Source organism: Oncorhynchus gorbuscha, unplaced genomic scaffold (genome assembly GCF_021184085.1).
Source record: "Oncorhynchus gorbuscha isolate QuinsamMale2020 ecotype Even-year unplaced genomic scaffold, OgorEven_v1.0 Un_scaffold_1416, whole genome shotgun sequence".
Classification (NCBI taxonomy): Eukaryota; Metazoa; Chordata; class Actinopteri; order Salmoniformes; family Salmonidae; genus Oncorhynchus; species Oncorhynchus gorbuscha.
In genome coordinates, this window is record NW_025746201.1 from 126,488 (window position 1) to 147,196 (window position 20,709).

Sequence of the window (20,709 nt, forward strand, 5' to 3'; positions counted from 1 at the left end):
GTATAGTAAGGTATAATATAGTAAGGTATAGTAAGGTATAATATAGTAAGGTATAATATAGTAAGGTATAATATAGTAAGGTATAATATAGTAAGGTATAGTAAGGTATAATATAGTAAGGTATAGTAAGGTGTAATATAGTAAGGTATAATATAGTAAGGTATAATATAGTAAGGTATAGTAAGGTATAATATAGTAAGGTATAGTATAAGTAAGGTATAGTAAGGTATAGTAAGGTAAGTATAGTATAGTAAGGTATAGTATAGTAAGGTACACTATAGTAAAGGTATAGTATATAGTACAAGTATAGCATAGCAAAGCATAGCATATTACTGTACAGTGATAGTAAGGTACAGCATAGTGGGGTACAGTATAGTAAGGTACAGTATAGTAAGGTACACTATAGTAAGGTATATATATAGTACGGTGTAATATATTAAGGTGTAATATAGTAAGGTATAATATAGTAAGATACAGTATAGTAAGGTACAGTATAGTAAAGCATAATATAGTGTCATGACGCTGCCCCTTTGGGTATAGCAAGCTCCATCCCCCTGTCCCTGCCTCCCCTTTCCTCCTTCAAATAGGCTGCTGTGGTCAGAGAGAGGTTGTAAATTACCGAGGTTCTCCTCATGGCCACACAGTATAAGAGACAGAGTGAATTTTCACAGAGAACAAAGGAATTTCTTCCACCTCACAGAACTTGAGGTCCAAACAAATGACATGTTCCGGAGAAGGTATAAAAGATCGGTGAAGAATCCAGCTACGAACTGGTCCGTTTGTTACAACTTGGTAAAGCTCATGAGAGACGGTGTGGCCACATTACCATAACGCTGTTTATATAATAGCCTCAGAAATGAGGTTTACATCTAATTGTTGTATAACATGAATGAGTGAGTATGATACTGTTTGTAATATTGTGTAATGTGATTTTGGACAGTTTAATGAAGGAAACTCCACCCCTTGAGTTGAACTAAATCAGAGGACTGCTCATGAGCCCAGTTAGGGTCGGGCATCCTGGGACAGACCCTTTTCTGCAATTCCCTATAAAACCCAACTTTGAGAAATTCTCAGGCAGACCATGTTTCTCTCAATCACAGGAGTACAAAGGTTGCAGACCATTGCTGAATCTTTTAACCATACCACATGGTTAAACTCTTAGACTATCGATACCGACAGAATAAGAACAAGTCTTTGATATTAATTACTAGTCTGCAGCTAGAAGAACGACAACTGCCGGCACATCCATTCTACAACAACATGAATGAATGTCACTCTGAACTATCCACTATAAACGCGACAGAGAGAGAGAGACGGACAATTCTACAAAAGAAACAAACTTTTCAACAGCGATCAAGACGACACACTGAGCGTAAATATATATATTGATTGCAATTGTTCCCGAATGAGTGAGCGTTCATGTGTAAAGGATTAGCATTTCAATAGTTATAATTATCACTCTGTAGTGACTTCTCAGCTGCCCCCTCTACCCATTTTGTCCACCAAGCCGCGATGCCGGTACAGTATAGTAAGGTATAATATATTAAGGTATGGTAAGGTACAGTATAGTAAGGTATAATATATTAAGGTATGGTAAGGTACAGTATAGTAAGGTATAATATATTAAGGTATGGTAAGGTACAGTATAGTAAGGTATAATATATTAAGGTATGGTAAGGTACAGTATAGTAAGGTATAATATATTAAGGTATGGTAAGGTACAGTATAGTAAGGTATAATATATTAAGGTATGGTAAGGTACAGTATAGTAAGGTATAATATATTAAGGTATGGTAAGGTACAGTATAGTAAGGTATGGTAAGGTACAGTATAGTAAGGTATGGTAAGGTACAGTATAGTAAGGTATAATATATTAAGGTATGGTAAGGTACAGTATAGTAAGGTATAATATATTAAGGTATGGTAAGGTACAGTATAGTAAGGTATAATATATTAAGGTATGGTAAGGTACAGTATAGTAAGGTATAATATATTAAGGTATGGTAAGGTACAGTATAGTAAGGTATAATATATTAAGGTATGGTAAGGTACAGTATAGTAAGGTATAATATATTAAGGTATGGTAAGGTACAGTATAGTAAGGTATAATATATTAAGGTATTGTAAGGTACAGTATAGTAAGGTATAATATATTAAGGTATGGTAAGGTACAGTATAGTAAGGTATAATATATTAAGGTATGGTAAGGTACAGTATAGTAAGGTATAATATATTAAGGTATGGTAAGGTACAGTATAGTAAGGTATAATATATTAAGGTATGGTAAGGTACAGTATAGTAAGGTATAATATATTAAGGTATTGTAAGGTACAGTATAGTAAGGTATAATATATTAAGGTATGGTAAGGTACAGTATAGTAAGGTATGGTAAGGTACAGTATAGTAAGGTATAATATATTAAGGTATGGTAAGGTACAGTATAGTAAGGTATAATATATTAAGGTATGGTAAGGTACAGTATAGTAAGGTATAATATATTAAGGTATGGTAAGGTACAGTATAGTAAGGTATAATATATTAAGGTATGGTAAGGTACAGTATAGTAAGGTATAGCAGAGTAGTAGAGTAGTAGAGTGACTCCAGTGTTTCTCCCTCATACAGTGGAAGATCTAGAGAGGAATGATGGAACTATGCAGAAGCCTTATTACATGTCCAGGAACCTGATGAGGATCCTCCGCAAACCCAAACCGTTTGTTACAGCCCTGCCAGAGTAGTAGTAACCTTTAACCCCTGAGTTAACCCCTAACCTTTAGCCCAACCCTCTTCTAATAAAGCTATCAGCATTCTCATTCAGGCTACCTATGGTATATCTATTTAGGGAGTCAGAAATGCATGCTTTGTTGTTAAAAGAGGAAGTATTTATTAGAAGTAGAAAATATTATTCTATACATTCCAATTACTTCACCATTACTGCACAATACTACACAATATATGCCTTCTCTTATAAGAATACTTCCTCTAGAGCCGAATGATTGATAGAAATGTAATGTGATCACTGTACATGAACAAACTCTGTGAGAGGTCAAGGCCCAGGTCTGGGCAGTGCTATGACTGTGTAGGCCTTGGCTTTGAGTACCACACTGGCTACTCCTGTCAGGTCTGGTAGAGAGGTCTGGCTTTCAGCAGGTACGAACTGGAAATCACGCAACAAGTAGGCGGTGAACAGAAACAATTCCATTTTGGCCACAGCCTCCCCCAAACACAGCCGAGCGCCCCCGCCGAAAGGCAGGAGAGCACGCGTCGAGGCCCCCCCACCCTCCAGGAACCGCTCTGAAAGAGAGAGGGTCTACTGTTAGCTGCTGCTGGAACTATGTTCCTGAGCCAAGTGAAAGCAATTCTAGGCTGAATCCCAAATGGTACCCTATTCCCTATATAGTGCACTACTTTTAACCTGAGCCTTATGGGCCCTGATCAATAGTAGTTCACTATATAGGGAATATGATGCCATTTGGGACATTGCCAGTACACTCAATAGCCCAGCACCTGGTTTGAAGGAATAGGGATCCGTCCACACTGCAGGGTCATGATGCGCCCCAAACAAATTGGGGATGATGACAGTGTTCTTAGGGATGAAGTAGCCTGCAATACTGAACACATATGGAATAGACACAGAATTATACATTGCACATACATTGAGTATATCAAACATTAGGAGCACCTTCCTAATATTGAGTTGTACCCCCCTCCCTCAAAACAGCCTGAATTCATTGGGACATGGACTACAAGGTGTCGAAAGCGTTCCACAGGGATGCTGGCCTATGTTGACTCCAATGTTTCAGTTGTGTCAAGTTGGCTGGATGTCCTTTGAGTGGTGGACGATTCTTGATACACACAGGAAATTGTTGAGAGTGAAAAACCCAGCAGCGTTGCAGTTCTTGACACAAACTGATGCACCTGGCACCTACTACCATACCCCATTTAAAGGCAATAGAATATTTTGTCTTGCCCATTCACCCTCTGAATGGTACACATACACAATCAATGTCCCAATTGTCTCAAGGCTTAAAAATGATTCTTTAACCTGTCTCCTCCCCTTCATCTACACTGATTGAAGTGGATTTAACAAGTGACATCATTAAGGGATCATAGCTTTCACCTGGATTCGCCTGGTCAGTCTGTGATTTGGAAAGAGCAGGTGTTCTTAATGTTTTGTATACTCTGTGTATAAACATGCATTATTAGTACTGTATGATGATGTATTACATTTAGGTAGAAAAACGGCACAGAAGGGAAGTTGGCAAGGCAAATGTACTGTACAAAGCAGAGTAACAGCATCAAAACATAAGCTCCCATAGGATGGTGAAAGTTACACATAGCTGTACAGTACTTTCCCACAGTGCATTTATTGAGATGCTCTGTAGAGTAATCTTATACAGTAATGATATACAGTAATGATATACAGCAATGATATTACAGTAAAGATATACAGTAATGATATACAGTAATGATATAGAGTAATCTTATACAGTAATGATATACAGTAATGATATTACAGTAAAGATATACAGTAATGATATAGAGTAGAGATATACAGTAATGATATAGAGTAGAGATATACAGTAATGATATAGAGTAGAGATATACAGTAATGATATAGAGTAGAGATATACAGTAATGATATAGAGTAGAGATATACAGTAATGATATAGAGTAAAGATATACAGTAATGATATAGAGTAAAGATATACAGTAATGATATAGAGTAATATACAGATATATAGAGTAAAGATATACAGTAATGATATAGAGTAGAGATATACAGTAATGATATAGAGTAAAGATATACAGTAATGATATAGAGTAGAGATATACAGTAATGTTATACAGTAATGCTATACTGTACTACAGTAAGTATATCTCAGAGGAGACTGGTGGGAGGGGTTATAGGAGGACAGGCTCATTGTAATGGCTGGAATGGATTTGATGGAATGCATCAAATAAATGGAAATGTTTGACTCTGTTCCATTTATTCCATTTTAGCCCGTCCTACTATAGCTCTTCCCACCAGCCTCCCCTGGTATAGCTTCTATTCACCTGCTGTCTCTGATGGCTCTGTGAGGCACAGCTAGCGGAGCCACAGGTCTGAGTCTGAGCACCTCACTGATCACAGCACACAGCACTGGCAGCCTGTGTCTGTCACTGTACTGAGGGTAGCGCCCGTCCAGCACCGAACACAACTCATCATACACTCTGTACTGCACCTAGGGAGGAGGAAAGAGAGAGAGATGGAGGGAGAGAGAAAGAGAGAGAGAGATGGAGGGAGCGAGAGAGAGTAAGAGAGACAGAGGGAGAGAGAAAGAGAGAGAGAGATGGAGGGAGAGAGAGAGAAAGAGAGAGAGAGATGGAGGGAGCGAGAGAGAGTAAGAGAGACAGAGGGAGAGAGAAAGAGAGAGAGAGATGGAGGGAGAGAGAGAGTAAGAGAGACGGAGGGAGAGAGAAAGAGAGAGAGAGATGGAGGGAGAGAGAAGAGAGACGGAGGGAGAGAGAAGAAAGAGAGAGAGATGGAGATGGAGAGAGAGAGAAAGAGAGAGAGATGGAGGGAGGTAAGAGAGACAGAGGGAGAGAGAAAGAGAGAGAGATGGAGGGAGCGAGAGAGAGAGACAGAGGGAGAGAGAAAGAGAGAGAGAGATGGAGGGAGCGAGAGAGAGTAAGAGAGACGGAGGGAGAGAGAGAGAAAGAGAGAGAGAGATGGAGGGAGCGAGAGAGAGTAAGAGAGACAGAGGGAGAGAGAAAGAGAGAGAGAGATGGAGGGAGCGAGAGAGAGTAAGAGAGACAGAGGGAGAGAGAAAGAGAGAGAGAGATGGAGGGAGAGAGAGAGTAAGAGAGACGGAGGGAGAGAGAAAGAGAGAGAGAGATGGAGGGAGAGAGACAGAGGGAGAGATAAAGGGAGAGCGAGTGAGCGAGATTAAGTGAGAGAGAAAGAGAAGCATCTCACCATGTGAAGTGATCTCAAACTTAAGTTTTGACTTACAGTCTATAATGGAATGCAAGCCAACAACACATCTGTGGGTTTCAGTCTAGTTCCATCTCTATAGAATACTATGTAAAGCATATATCAAAGGTCTGAGGACACTGGTGAATACAATGTATTGTATTGTATTGTAGTGTAGTGTAGTGTAGTGTAGGTTATTGTAGTATAGTGTGTAGAGTAGTGTTGTGTAATGCATTGTATTATAGTGTGGTATAGAGCAGTGTAGTGTATATACTTCTGTAGTGTAGTGTATTGTAGTATAATGTGTAGTATATTGTAGTGTAGTGTAGTGTAGTGTAATGCATTGTATTATAGTGTGGTATAGAGCAGTGTAGTGTAGTGTAGTGTATAGAGTTATGTAGTGTAGTGATGTGTAGTGTATAGAGTTATGTAGTGTAGTGCATTGCAGTGTAGTGTATAGAGTTATGTAGTGTAGTGATGTGTAGTGTATATAATATGTAGTGTAGTGCAGTTTAGTGTATCTAAATCTGTAGTGTAGTGCAGTGTAGTGTATATAGTTATGTAGTGTAGTGATGTGTAGTGTATATAATATGTAGTGTAGTGCAGCGTAGTGAATAGAGTTCTGTAGTGTAGTGCAGTGGTTCCCACACTTTTATTAGTCCCCTACCCCTTCAAACATTCAACCTCCAGCTGCGTACCCCCTCTAGCACCAGGGTCAGCACACTCTCAAATGATGTTTTTTGCCATCATTGTAACCCTGCCACACACTATACGATACATTTATTAAACATAAGAATGATTGTGAGTTGTCGTCACAACGCGGCTCGTGGGAAGTGACAAAGAGCTCTTATAGGACCAGGGCATAAATAATAATATAATAATAATCAATAATTTTGCTCATTATTTAACCATCTTACATATAAAACCTTATTTAAAACCTTAATGTAAAATTGTGAATAACTCACCACAGGTTTAATGAGAAGGGTGTGCTTGAAAGGATGCACATAGCTCTGCAATGTTAGGATGTATTGGAGAAAGTCTCAGTCGTAAATCATTTTCCACACAGTCTGTGCCTGTATTTAGTTTTCATGAGGGCCGAGAATCCACTCTCACAAGGGCATCAGTGTCTTAACAGCTCGATTTGCCAAGGCAGGATTACTCAGGATACTCAGAAATCTGGCAGTGGTTTCTGATTCTGATTAAATTCAATTTTCACAGTTTCATTTTCACCGATTGTTGTAATTTCGATGAGGCTCTCTTGTTCAGATATGGTAAGTGGACTGGAGGCAGGGCATGAAAGGGATAACCAATCCAGTTGTTTGTGTCATCCACTTCGGAAAGTACCTGCGTAATTGCACTCCCAACTCACTCAGGTGCTTTGCTATATCACATTTGACATTGTCCGTAAGCTTGAGTTCATTTTCACACAAAAAATCATACAATGATGTAAAGACCTGTGTGTTGTCCTTATTAATGCAGACAGAGAAGAGCTCCAACTCCTTAATCATAGCCTCGATTTTGTCCCGCACATTGAATATAGTTGTGGAGAGTCCCTGTAATCCTAGATTCAGATCAGTCAGGCAAGACAAAAAGGTGAGTCGTGTGAGAAAGTCGTCAGACAAGTGAAAATTATGGTCAGTAAAGAAAACTTTAAGCTCGTCTCTCAATTCCAAAAAACATGCCAATACATTGCCCCTTCATAACCAGCGCACTTCTTCTGTATGTTGTAAAGGCGTTACATGGTCGATGCCCATATCTTTGCACAGTGCAGAAAATACATGAGAGTTCAGGGACCTTGCTTTAACAAAGTTAACGATTTTCACTGTAGTGTCCAAAACGTCTTTCAAGCTGTCAGGCATTCCTATGGCAGCAAGAGCCTCTCAGTGCATGCTGCAGTGTACCCAAAAGCCTCTCAGTGCATGCTGCAGTGTACCCAAGTGCATGCTGCAGTGTACCCAAGAGCCTGTCAGTGCATGCTGCAGTGTACCCAAGAGCCTCTCAGTGCATGCTGCAGTGTACCCAAGAGCCTCTCAGTGCATGCTGCAGTGTACCCAAGAGCCTCTCAGTGCATGCTGCAGTGTACCCAAGAGCCTCTCAGTGCATGCTGCAGTGTACCCAAGAGCCTCTCAGTGCATGCTGCAGTGTACCCAAGAGCCTCTCAGTGCATGCTGCAGTGTACCCAAGTGCCTCTCGGTGGATGCTGCAGTGTACCCAAGAGCCTCTCAGTGCATGCTGCAGTGTACCCAAGAGCCTCTCGGTGGATGCTGCATTGTACCCAAGTGTACCCAAGAGGCTCTCAGTGGATGCTGCAGTGTACCCAAGAGCCTCTCGGTGGATGCTGCATTGTACCCAAGTGTACCCAAGAGCCTCTCAGTGCATGCTGCAGTGTACCCAAGAGCCTCTCGGTGGGATGCTGCAGTGTACCCAAGTGGCGTCGGGAGCAACTGCTTGCACGCGTTACCACTCACTATGTCTCCCTGTCATGGCTTTTGCACCATCAGTACAGATACCAACATGAGCAGCAGCTACGTTTGGCTACATATGAACCATTAGTGGAATTCCCACGAGAGAATAACGGTTCATGTGATTGGATGTTAATTATTTAACTAGTCTACCTGTATTTGACATTGTGTTGTTAACCACTAGGTGGTTTAATTTTATTTTTGGCAGTGAAACAAGGTTAATCAGGCGAGGAAAAAACTTCACCGCAATGTATATCCCCGTTGAACTGTTTGAAAATGTGAAGCAAAAAAACATTTTTAAAAGGTGTGAATCACATTTTTATTTGACGTACTCCAGACGACATTGCGCGTATCCCTGGTGGTAGTATAGTGTATCTAATTCTGTAGTGTAGTGTATAGAGTTCTGTAGTGTAGTATAGTGTATCTAATTCTGTAGTGTAGTGTATAGAGTTCTGTAGTGTAGTATAGTGTATCTAATTCTGTAGTGTAGTGTATAGAGTTCTGTAGTGTAGTATAGTGTATCTAATTCTGTAGTGTAGTGTAGTGTATAGAGTTCTGTAGTGTAGTATAGTGTATCTAATTCTGTAGTGTAGTATAGTGTATAGAGTTCTGTAGTATAGTGTATAGAGTTGTGTAGTGTAGTATAGTGCATCTAATTATGTAGTGTAGTATAGTGTATCTAATTCTGTAGTGTAGTGTATAGAGTTCTGTAGTGTAGTATAGTGTATCTAATTCTGTAGTGTAGTGTATAGAGTTCTGTAGTGTAGTATAGTGTATCTAATTCTGTAGTGTAGTGTATAGAGTTCTGTAGTGTAGTATAGTGTATCTAATTCTGTAGTGTAGTGTATAGAGTTCTGTAGTGTAGTATAGTGTATCTAATTCTGTAGTGTAGTATAGTGTATAGAGTTCTGTAGTATAGTGTATAGAGTTGTGTAGTGTAGTATAGTGCATCTAATTATGTAGTGTAGTATAGTGTATCTAATTCTGTAGTGTAGTGTATAGAGTTCTGTAGTGTAGTGTAGTATAGTGTATCTAATTCTGTAGTGTAGTGTAGTGTAGTGTATAGAGTTCTGTAGTGTAGTATAGTGTATCTAATTCTGTAGTGTAGTGTAGTGTAGTGTATAGAGTTCTGTAGTGTAGTATAGTGTATCTAATTCTGTAGTGTAGTGTAGTGTAGTGTATAGAGTGCTGTAGTGTAGTATAGTGTATCTAATTCTGTAGTGTAGTGTATAGAGTTCTGTAGTGTAGTATAGTGCATCTAATTCTGTAGTGTAGTGTGTAGAGTTCTGTAGCATAGTGTAGTATAGTGTATCTAATTCTGTAGTGTAGTGTATAGAGTTCTGTAGTGTAGTATAGTGTATCTAATTATGTAGTTTAGTGCAGTACAGTGTATCTAATGCTGTAGTGTAGCATAGTGTATCTAATTCTGTAGTGTAGTGTAGTGTAGTGTATAGAGTTCTGTAGTGTATCTAATTCTGTAGTGTAGTGTAGTCTATCTAATTATGTAGTGTAGTGTAGTGTAGTGTATAGAGTTGTGTAGTATAGTGAATCTAATTCTGTAGTTTAGTGTAGTGTATAGAGTTCTGTAGTGTAGTATAGTGTATCTAATTATGTAGTGTAGTTTAGTAAAGTGTATCTAATTCTGTAGTGTAGTTTATAGAATTCTGTAGTGTAGTGTATAGAGTTCTGTAGTGTAGTGTAGTGTATAGAGTTCTGTAGTGTAGTGTAGTATAGTGTATAGAGTTCTGTAGTGTAGTGTATAGAGTTCTGTAGTGTAGTGTATAGAGTTCTGTAGTGTAGTATAGTGTATCTAATTCTGTAGTGTAGTGTAGGGTATATAGTTATGTAGTGTAGTGTATAGAGTTCTGTAGTGTAGTGTAGTATAGTGTATAGAGTTCTGTAGTGTAGTGTAGTATAGTGTATAGAGTTCTGTAGTGTAGTATAGTATATCTAGTTCTGTAGTGTAGTGTATAGAGTTCTGTAGTGTAGTGTATAGAGTTCTGTAGTGTAGTTTATAGTGTTCTGTAGTGTATAGTATTGCGTTCTGTAGTGTATAGAGTTCTGTGGTGTAGAGTATTGTGTTCTGTAGTGTAGTGTATAGAGTTCTGTAGTGTATAGTTGTGTAGTGTATACAGTTATGTAGTGTAGAGTATTGCGTTCTGTAGTGTATAGAGTTCTGTAGTGTAGTGTATAGAGTTATGTGGTGTAGAGTATTGTGTTCTGTAGTGTAGTATAGTATATCTAATTATGTAGTGTAGTGTATAGAGTTCTGTAGTGTAGTGTATAGAGTTCTGTAGTGTAGTTTATAGAGTTCTGTAGTGTAGTGTATTGTATAGATTTCTGTAGTGTAGTGTATAGAGTTCTGTAGTGTAGTGTGTAGAGTTCTGTCGTGTAGTGTATAGAGTTCTGTAGTGTAGTGTGTAGAGTTCTGTAGTGTAGTGTATAGAGTTATGTAGTGTAGAGTATTGCGTTCTGTAGTGTATAGAGTTCTGTAGTGTCGTGTATAGAGTTCTGTGGTGTAGAGTATTGTGTTCTGTAGTGTAGTGTATAGAGTTGTGTAGTGTATAGAGTTCTGTAGTGTAGTGTATAGAGTTCTGTAGTGTAGTGTATAGAGTTCTGTAGTGTAGTGTATAGAGTTCTGTAGTGTATAGAGTTGTGTAGTGTAGTGTAGTGTATACAGTTATGTAGTGTATAGAGTTCTGTAGTGTAGTGTATAGAGTTCTGTAGTGTAGTGTATAGAGTTCTGTAGTGTAGTGTATAGAGTTCTGTAGTGTTGCGTAGTGTATTGAGTTCTGTAGTGTTGCGTAGTGTATTGAGTTCTGTAGTGTAGTGTAGTGTATTGTGTTCTGTAGTGTTGCGTATTGTATTGAGTTCTGTAGTGTAGTGTATAGAGTTCTGTAGTGTAGTGTATAGAGTTTTGTAGTGTATAAAGTTTTGTAGTGTTGCGTATTGTATTGAGTTCTGTAGTATAGTGTATTGAGTTGTGTAGTGTAGTGTACTGAGTTATTTAGTGTAGTGTAGTGTATTGAGTTTTGTAGTGTTGCGTATTGTATTGAGTTCTGTAGTGTAGTGTATAGAGTTCTGTAGTGTAGTGTATAGAGTTCTGTAGTGTAGTTTATAGAGTTCTGTAGTGTAGTGTATAGAGTTCTGTAGTGTAGTGTATAGAGTTCTGTAGTGTAGTGTATAGAGTTATTTAGTGTAGTGTATTGAGTTTTGTAGTGTTGCGTATTGTATTGAGGTCTGTAGTGTAGTGTATAGAGTTCTGTAGTGTAGTGTATAGAGTTCTGTAGTGTAGTGTATAGAGTTGTGTAGTGTAGTGTACTGAGTTATTTAGTGTAGTGTAGTGTATTGAGTTTTGTAGTGTTGCGTATTGTATTGAGTTCTGTAGTGTAGTGTATAGAGTTCTGTAGTGTAGTGTATAGAGTTTTGTAGTGTAGTGTATAGAGTTCTGTAGTGTAGTGTAGTGTAGTGTACTGAGTTATTTAGTGTAGTGTAGTGTATTGAGTTTTGTAGTGTTGCGTATTGTACTGAGTTCTGTAGTGTAGTGTATAGAGTTCTGTAGTGTAGTGTATAGAGTTTTGTAGTGTAGTGTACTGAGTTATTTAGTGTAGTGTAGTGTATTGAGTTTTGTAGTGTTGCGTATTGTATTGAGTTCTGTAGTGTAGTGTATAGAGTTCTGTAGTGTAGTGTATAGAGTTCTGTAGTGTAGTGTATAGAGTTCTGTAGTGTAGTGTGTAGTGTATTGAGTTCTGTAGTGTTGCGTAGTGTATTGAGTTCTGTAGTGTAGTGTAGTGTATTGTGTTCTGTAGTGTTGCGTAGTGTATTGTGTTCTGTAGTGTATAGAGTTTTGTAGTGTACCTCAGGCCTGTGCAGTAGAAAGGCCACAGTCCAACTGAGCCAGGCAGCTGTTGTCTCTGTTCCCCCGATCAGAAGGTCCACAGTGGCCATGTGGACGTGAGTGTCTGTCAGGACCTGTGAATGGACCATGTCCTTACTGCAGACCATGAGCATATGTGTGACCCAAATGGCACTATTCTCTATATAGTGCACTGCTTTTAACCAGGGCCATGGTCAAAAGTAATGCACTAGGGAATCGGGTGCCATTTCGGATGCGCAATATAACACTTACTATTACACATTTATAGCAATTAGTAGGCTTATATTGTAAGCATTTGCTATGTGATTTTGATTGATTACCACGATAAACCACAGCCTGGTCTCATAGACGAGACATGACATAGTAAACGTTAATCTGGAAAATCCAAATTAGTATGATATGTTACGTTTGGTGTGGTTACATAAGAAAGAAAGTAACTTAACGCGAATCTCTAGCAACCCAAGGGTTGTGTGTTTGAATCTCGTCACGGATAACTTTATCTAATTAGCAACTGTGCAACTACTTACTACTTTTTTAGATGCTTTGCAACTACTTAGCATGTTTGCTAACGCTTCCCCCTAACCAAAACTTTAACCCTTTAATCTAACTCCAAACCTTAACCCCTAACCCTAACCCCTAGCCTTTCTAACGTTAGCCTTAGCCACCTAGCTAACGTTAGCCACAACAAATTAGAATACGCAACATATCATACTTTTTGCAAATTCATAACATATTATACGAATTTCACTTAATACATACTATACAAAATGTAACCTATAATACTAATTGTAGTGTCCCAGATTCACTTCACTATCTTACGTCTACATCTGAGTTCAGGTTGTAAACCATGATAAGAACCTACCACTCCCTGTGTTGTGTCCTGGGGCTTCCCAAGGCCGTTGAGGAGAGCGCTTGTGATGGCAATGTCTTCCTCTGATGTTTTGCTCGGTGCCTGCATCTGTGGCAGCAATACATTTCATATCTTCCATATGCTACCAATGTACCCATATTACATTACAGATGCTTTTTAAAAACTTTGACATGATTGTCTTTGTGTTTGCTGCTGGCTACTTGAACATAAGTTTGAAAAAGAAGCTACAGTATTCACACCAACCTTGTACTCATCCAGATGTGTTCTGATGATGTCATCTCTCCTGGCCACCTCTTTCAGAAGACGGGAGAACGGCGGATTGGGCAATTTCTTGGACAAATGGGAACAGATCAATATAACTACACAATAGAATCACATATTCCCACTTTTGTTTGCACCATTTTAGACATTTTAATTTGTGTATCAGAGTAGCTATCTGTGCATGCAGTTTCCCTGTCAGATAGTGTAGTCTGAGTGTATAAACTTGACCGACCCTGAGCAGTGGGAAGGAGTCCAGAGCAGAGATCCAGGGAGAGCCCCATAGAGACACGATCTCATTAAGACAGCCATGCAGTCTCTGCAGCTCTGCAGAACTCTTCTCATACTAAAGACACAGACAAATAGACAAAGGTCACAAACACAGACAAATTAATCAATATATTACAGGAAGTCCCACTTATACCATTTACCATTTGATACTACTGTATGTATAGCGTCTTTGTTTCCTTGAACAGTTATTTAAAAAATCCCATTTGTTATTATTATTATCATTATCATAATTATTATTATTATCATTATCCTAGTATTATCATAATTATGATCAATATTATTATTATTTACAGTACACACAGTAGTACAGGAGATGCTTTACCATATGTGGCATAACCCTTTTCCACCTTCTATAACATGATTTTACATTATTCAAAAAGCACCAATAGGTTTTTCTTTTATAAAGGATTGATAAACCCTTTCAGGTTGGGCCCTGGGACTAAACACCTCCCTCTGCAACTGGATTCTGGACTTCCTGAAGGGCTGCCCCCCCAGGTGGTAAGGGTAGGTCACAACACATTCACCACGCTGATCCTCAATACGGGGCCCCCTCAGAGGTGCGTGCTCAGTCCCCTCCTGTACTCCTTGTTCACTCATGACTGCACGGCCAGGCACGACTCCAACACCATCATTAAGTTTGCCGATGACACAACAGTGGTAGGCCTGATCACCAACAGCAACGAGACTATAGGGAGGAGGTCAGAGACCTGGCCGTGTGGTGCAAGGACAACAACCTCTCCTTCAACGTGATCAAGACAAAGGAGATGATTGCGGACTACAGGAAAAGGGGGACTGAGCACGTCCCCATTCTCATTGACGGGGCTGCGGTGGAGCAGGTTGAGAGCTTCAAGTTCCTTGGTGTCCACATCACCAACAATCTAACATGGTGCAAGCACACCAAGACAGTCGTGAAGAGGGCATGACAAAGCCTATTCCCCCTCAGGAGACTGAAAAGATTTGGCATGGGTCCTCAGATCCTCAAAAGGTTCTACAGCTGCACCATCGAGAGCATCCTGACGGGTTGCATCACTGCCTGGTATGGCAACTGTTCGGCCTCGGAGCGCAAGGTACTACAGAGAGTAGTCCGTACAGCCCAGTACAACACTGGGGCCAAGCTTCCTGCCATCCAGGACCTCTATACCAGGCGGTGTCAGAGGAAGGCCCTAGAAAGTGTCAAAGACCCCAGCCACCCATGGTCATAGACTGTTCTCCCTGCTACCACATGGCAAGTGGTACCGGAGCGCCAAGTCTATATCCAAGAGGCTTCTCAACAGCTTTTACCCCCAAGCCATAAGACTCCTGAACATCTAATCAATTAGCTACCCAGACTATTTGCATTGCTCTTTTACACTGCTGCTAATCTCTGTTATTATCTATGCATAGTCACTTTAATAACTCTACCTACTCTACCTCTATGTACATATTACCTCAATTCCCTGGACTAACTGGTTCTCCCACACATTGACTCTGTACCGGTACCCCCTGTATATAGCCTCCACATTGACTCTGTACCGGTACCCCCTGTATATAGCCTCCACATTGACTCTGTACCGGTACCCCCTGTATATAGCCTCCACATTGACTCTGTACCGGTACCCCTGTATATAGCCTCCACATTGACTCTGTACCGGTACCCCCTGTATATAGCCTCCACATTGACTCTGTACCGGTACCCCCTGTATATGGCCTCCACATTGACTCTGTACCGGTACCCCCTGTATATGGCCTCCACATTGACTCTGTACTGGTACCCCTGTATATAGCCTCCACATTGACTCTGTACCGGTACCCCCTGTATATAGCCTCCACATTGACTCTGTACCGGTATCCCCTGTATATAGCCTCCACATTGACTCTGTACCGGTACCCCCTGTATATGGCCTCCACATTGACTCTGTACCGGTACCCCCTGTATATAGCCTCCACATTGACTCTGTACCGGTACCCCCTGTATATAGCCTCCACATTGACTCTGTACCGGTACCCCCTGTATATAGCCTCCACATTGACTCTGTACCGGTACCCCCTGTATATAGCCTCCACATTGACTCTGTACCGGTACCCCCTGTATATAGCCTCCACATTGACTCTGTACCGGTACCCCCTGTATATAGCCTCCACATTGACTCTGTACCGGTACCCCCTGTATATGGCCTCCACATTGACTCTGTACCGGTACCCCCTGTATATGGCCTCCACATTGACTCTGTACTGGTACCCCTGTATATAGCCTCCACATTGACTCTGTACCGGTACCCCCTGTATATAGCCTCCACATTGACTCTGTACCGGTACCCCCTGTATATGGCCTCCACATTGACTCTGTACCGGTACCCCCTGTATATAGCCTCCACATTGACTCTGTACCGGTACCCCCTGTATATAGCCTCCACATTGACTCTGTACCGGTACCCCTGTATATAGCCTCCACATTGACTCTGTACCGGTACCCCTGTATATAGCCTCCACATTGACTCTGTACCGGTACCCCCTGTATATGGCCTCCACATTGACTCTGTACCGGTACCCCTGTATATAGCCTCCATTGACTCTGTACCAGTACCCCCTGTATATAGCCTCCACATTGACTCTGTACCGGTACCCCTGTATATAGCCTCGCTATTGCTATTTTACTGCTGCTCTTTAACGATTTGTTACTTTCATTATTTATTTATTTGGGTATTTATCTTAAAACTGCATTAAGGGTTAAGGGCTTAAGGTGTAAAGTCTACACCTGCTGTATTCGGCAGATGTGACAAATGCAGTTTGATTTGATTTGATCACCAACCCCACTAGATAACCAGCCTGGTTCAATTTTCCAACTGTGATATATAACTGCTTATCGTGTCTCTGCTTTTAGATAGCTTACCCACATAGTGGTTAATAAAATACATGACTATATTTCCATCATGGTTATCCCTTGGGTGCGGTTTCTTCCAGATACTTGATTGAGCCTGCCTGGAGCAGCCGGATGAAATGGGTGTGGTTTCTTCCAGATACTTGATTGAGCCTGCCTGGAGCAGCCGGATCAAATGGGTGTGGTTTCTTCCAGATACTTGATTGAGCCTGCCTGGAGCAGCCGGATCAAATGTGTGTGGTTTCTTCCAGATACTTGATTGAGCCTGCCTGGAGCAGCCGGATCAAATGGATGTGGTTTCTTCCAGATACTTGATTGAGCCTGCCTGGAGCAGCCGGATCAAATGGGTGTGGTTTCTTCCAGATACTTGATTGAGCCTGCCTGGAGCAGCCGGATCAAATGGGTGTGGTTTCTTCCAGATACTTGATTGAGCCTGTTTGGAGCAGCCGGATCAAATGGGTGTGGTTTCTTCCAGATACTTGATTGAGCCTGTCTGGAGCAGCCGGATCAAATGGGTGTGGTTTCTTCCAGATACTTGATTGAGCCTGTCTGGAGCAGCCGGATCAAATGGGTGTGGTTTCTTCCAGATACTTGATTGAGCCTGTCTGGAGCAGCCGGGATCAAATGGGTGTGGTTTCTTCCAGATACTTGATTGAGCCTGTCTGGAGCAGCCGGGATCAAATGGGTGTGGTTTCTTCCAGATACTTGATTGAGCCTGTCTGGAGCAGCCGGATCAAATGGGTGTGGTTTCTTCCAGATACTTGATTGAGCCTGCCTGGAGCAGCCGGATCAAATGGGTGTGGTTTCTTCCAGATACTTGATTGAGCCTGCCTGGAGCAGCCGGATCAAATGGGTGTGGTTTCTTCCAGATACTTGATTGAGCCTGTTTGGAGCAGCCGGATCAAATGGGTGTGGTTTCTTCCAGATACTTGATTGAGCCTGTCTGGAGCAGCCGGATCAAATGGGTGTGGTTTCTTCCAGATATTTGATTGAGCCTGTCTGGAGCAGCCGGGATCAAATGGGTGTGGTTTCTTCCAGATACTTGATTGAGCCTGTCTGGAGCAGCCGGGATCAAATGGGTGTGGTTTCTTCCAGATACTTGATTGAGCCTGTCTGGAGCAGCCGGGATCAACTGGGTGTGGTTTCTTCCAGATACTTGATTGAGCCTGTCTGGAGCAGCCGGATCAAATGGGTGTGGTTTCTTCCAGATACTTGATTGAGCCTGTCTGGAGCAGCCGGATCAAATGGGTGTGGTTTCTTTTTTTGGGACTGTTCCATTGATTCCGTTGTGCCAGGCAAGCTCAATCAAGCGCAGACAACAAAACTATTTGAACCCAGGTGTGATCCTCACCTCTTTCCCAAAGGCCAGTGTGGTGATGATGTTACTGGCTGCTACAGTGAAATCCTCAGAGAGATCCGCAGCTCTGCCGTTATAGTTCAGCAGCACCTGATGGATCACAGGTTACATATTCAGATATAAACTCCCTCACTGTAAACTAAACATCGATTGGCTCAACTTAAGAAGAGGAGTTACCCCGCTGACTTGTAACTTCAACTTTTGGGGTTGTAACTTTTCCAATTTGAAACCACTACATCGTCATTACACAAGGCCACAAACAAGAAGTACAACAAGTGATACATCATGAAGTTGTGGTTGGCATGTTGCTGAGGTTGTGTTGCATTGTGTAATCTCCAGTTGAGTCAGTCAGTGTACTGGTACATGCTGGTTTACATTCCTTCTCAGAACACAGTGTATTTGTTCCATGCTGCTGTTTCCTCCCTTGGTAGAGAAAGTGTTCTGTGTTCTGTGCAAGGGTTCGAAATACCTGCACATTGGTGTATGCTCCATTATAGTTCATTACAATGTTTTGACCCCCAGAAAGGTCGAAGGTCTTCGTGGAGTAGACATTGCAATAAACTATACAGGAGCATAGAACCATATAATTACATATAGAACTCTAGAATGCTGAAGCTGAGAGATTCTTTTTGTGAGGGTGGATACTTCACGAACCCAAATCTTTATTTCTAACAGGCTTTTACCCACAGAACCTAATCAAGCATCTGAACAAATGACAAAATATTTTAGTTCTGGTTTAACCCAGATTAGGATCCTAGCAACATGACAAACATTCATCCATCTTGGTCAGGGAATTTTTCCTTTGATCAAATGTGTTCAAATATTGTGTAAAACAATGAATTTGTACATATACAGGTCATTCTGAAAGTATTCAGACCCTTTCTCTTTCCCCCAATGTTGTTACGTTACAGCCTTAATCTAAATAAATACACATTTTATCAATCTACACACACTACCCCATAATGACAAAGCAAAAACAGGTTTAGAACTGTCATGTGTTTCATCTTTACTTGTCTCAGGTGGAGGGCCTGTTTCTGGATGACCCCGTGGAGCGACTGCTGGGAGCAGCGTTGCAGTGCATTATGGGCCAGACGGCGATGGGCCCTCCACTCCTCACTGTAGTCCCCCAGAGAGATGGAGCGGCCTCCCCCTGACACCACGTCTCCTGAGAGACCGGTAGGGAGGGAGGGATGGGGTAGAGAGAGAAGGAGAGAGGGAGGTAGGTAGGGAGAGATGGAGGGAGGGAGGGGGGAGAGAGAGAAGGAGACAGGTAGGTAGGTAGGGAGAGATGGAGGGAGGGGGGTAGAGAGAGAGAAGGAGAGAGGGAGGTAGGTAGGGAGAGATGGAGGGAGGGAGGGGGTAGAGAGTGACAAGGAGAGAGGGAGGTAGGTAGGGAGAGATGGAGGGAGCGATGAGATAAGGAGAGGGAGGTAGGTAGGGAGAGATGGAGGGAGGGAGGGGGTATGACAAGGAGAGAGGGAGGGGGTAGGGAGAGATGGAGGGAAGAGAGAGAGAAGGAGAGGGGAGGTAGGTAGGGAGATGGAGGGAGAGGGAGGGAGGGGGTAGAGAGTGAGAAGGAGAGAGGGAGGTAGGTAGGGGAGAGATGGAGGGAGGGAGGGGGTAGAGAGGAGAAGGAGAGGGGAGGTAGGTAGGGAGAGATGGAGGGAGGGAGGGGGTAGAGAGTGGAGGGAGAGAGGGAGGTAGGTAGGGAGAGATGGAGGGAGGGAGGGGGGTAGAGAGAGAGAAGGAGACAGGTAGGTCAGTAGGGAGAGATGGAGGGAGGGGGGGTAGAGAGAGAGAAGGAGAGAGGGAGGTAGGTAGGAGAGATGGAGGGAGGGGGTAGAGGGGAGGTAGGTAGGGAGGGAGGGGGTAGAGAGATGAGATAAGGAGAGAGGTAGGTAGGTAGGGAGATGGAGGGAGGGGTGAGAGAGATGAGATAAGGAGAGAGGTAGGTAGGTAGGGAGAGATGGAGGGAGGGAGGGGGTAGAGAGAGAGAAGGAGAGAGGGAGGTAGGTAGGGAGGGAGGGGTAGAGAGAGATGAGATAAGGAGAGGAGGTAGGTAGGTAGGGAGAGATGGAGGGGGTAGTGAGAGAGAAGAGGAGGGAGGTAGGTAGGGAGATGGAGGGAGGGTAGAGAGAAGGAGAGGGGAGGTAGGTAGGGAGAGATGGAGGGAGGGGGTAGAGAGAGAGAAGGAGAGGGGAGGTAGGTATGGAGAGATGGAGGGAGGGAGGGGGGTAGAGAGTGACAAGGAGAGAGGGAGGTAGGTAGGGAGAGATGGAGGAGGAGGGAGGGTAGAGAGTGAGAAGGAGAGAGGAGGAGGTAGGTAGGGAGATGGAGGGAGGGAGGGGGTAGAGAGAGAGAAGAAGAGAGAGGAGGTAGGTAGGGAGAGATGGAGGAGGGAGGGGGGTAGAGAAGAGAAGGAGACAGGTAGGTAGGTAGGGAGAGATGGAGGGAGGGAGGGAGGGGAGAAGGAGAGAGGGAGGTAGAGAGAGGGAGGTAGGTAAGGGAGAGCTGGAGGGAGGGGTAGAGAGGAGGTAGGTAGGGAGGGAGGGTAGAGAGAGATGAGATAAGAGAGAGAGAGGTAGGTAGGGTAGGGAGAGATGGAGGGAGGGTAGAGAGAGAGATGAGATAAGGAGAGAGGTAGGTAGGGAGAGATGGAGGGGGTAGAGAGAGAGAAGGAGAGAGGGAGGTAGGTAGGGAGAGATGGAGGGAGGGGTAGAGAGAGAAGGAGAGAGGGAGGTAGGTAGGGAGAGATGGAGGGAGGGGGTAGAGAGAGAGAAGGA

The 20,709-nt window shown here is 42.4% G+C and overlaps 1 protein-coding gene across 1 annotated transcript; it reads right to left on the reverse strand.

The window, feature by feature from the left end:
• Positions 1-2,992: 2,992 nt before the first annotated feature.
• Positions 2,993-19,091, reverse strand: LOC124022776 (steroid 21-hydroxylase-like; the record flags this gene model as incomplete). The annotated part of the gene is made up of 9 exons (XM_046337462.1): positions 2,993-3,291; positions 3,505-3,608; positions 5,056-5,222; positions 12,274-12,387; positions 13,155-13,250; positions 13,407-13,493; positions 13,657-13,767; positions 17,921-18,016; positions 18,937-19,091. Coding segments are annotated over 9 exons (1,178 nt in total), but the record flags the coding sequence as incomplete, so codon positions are not given.
• Between the last annotated feature and the right edge of the window lie 1,618 nt (positions 19,092-20,709).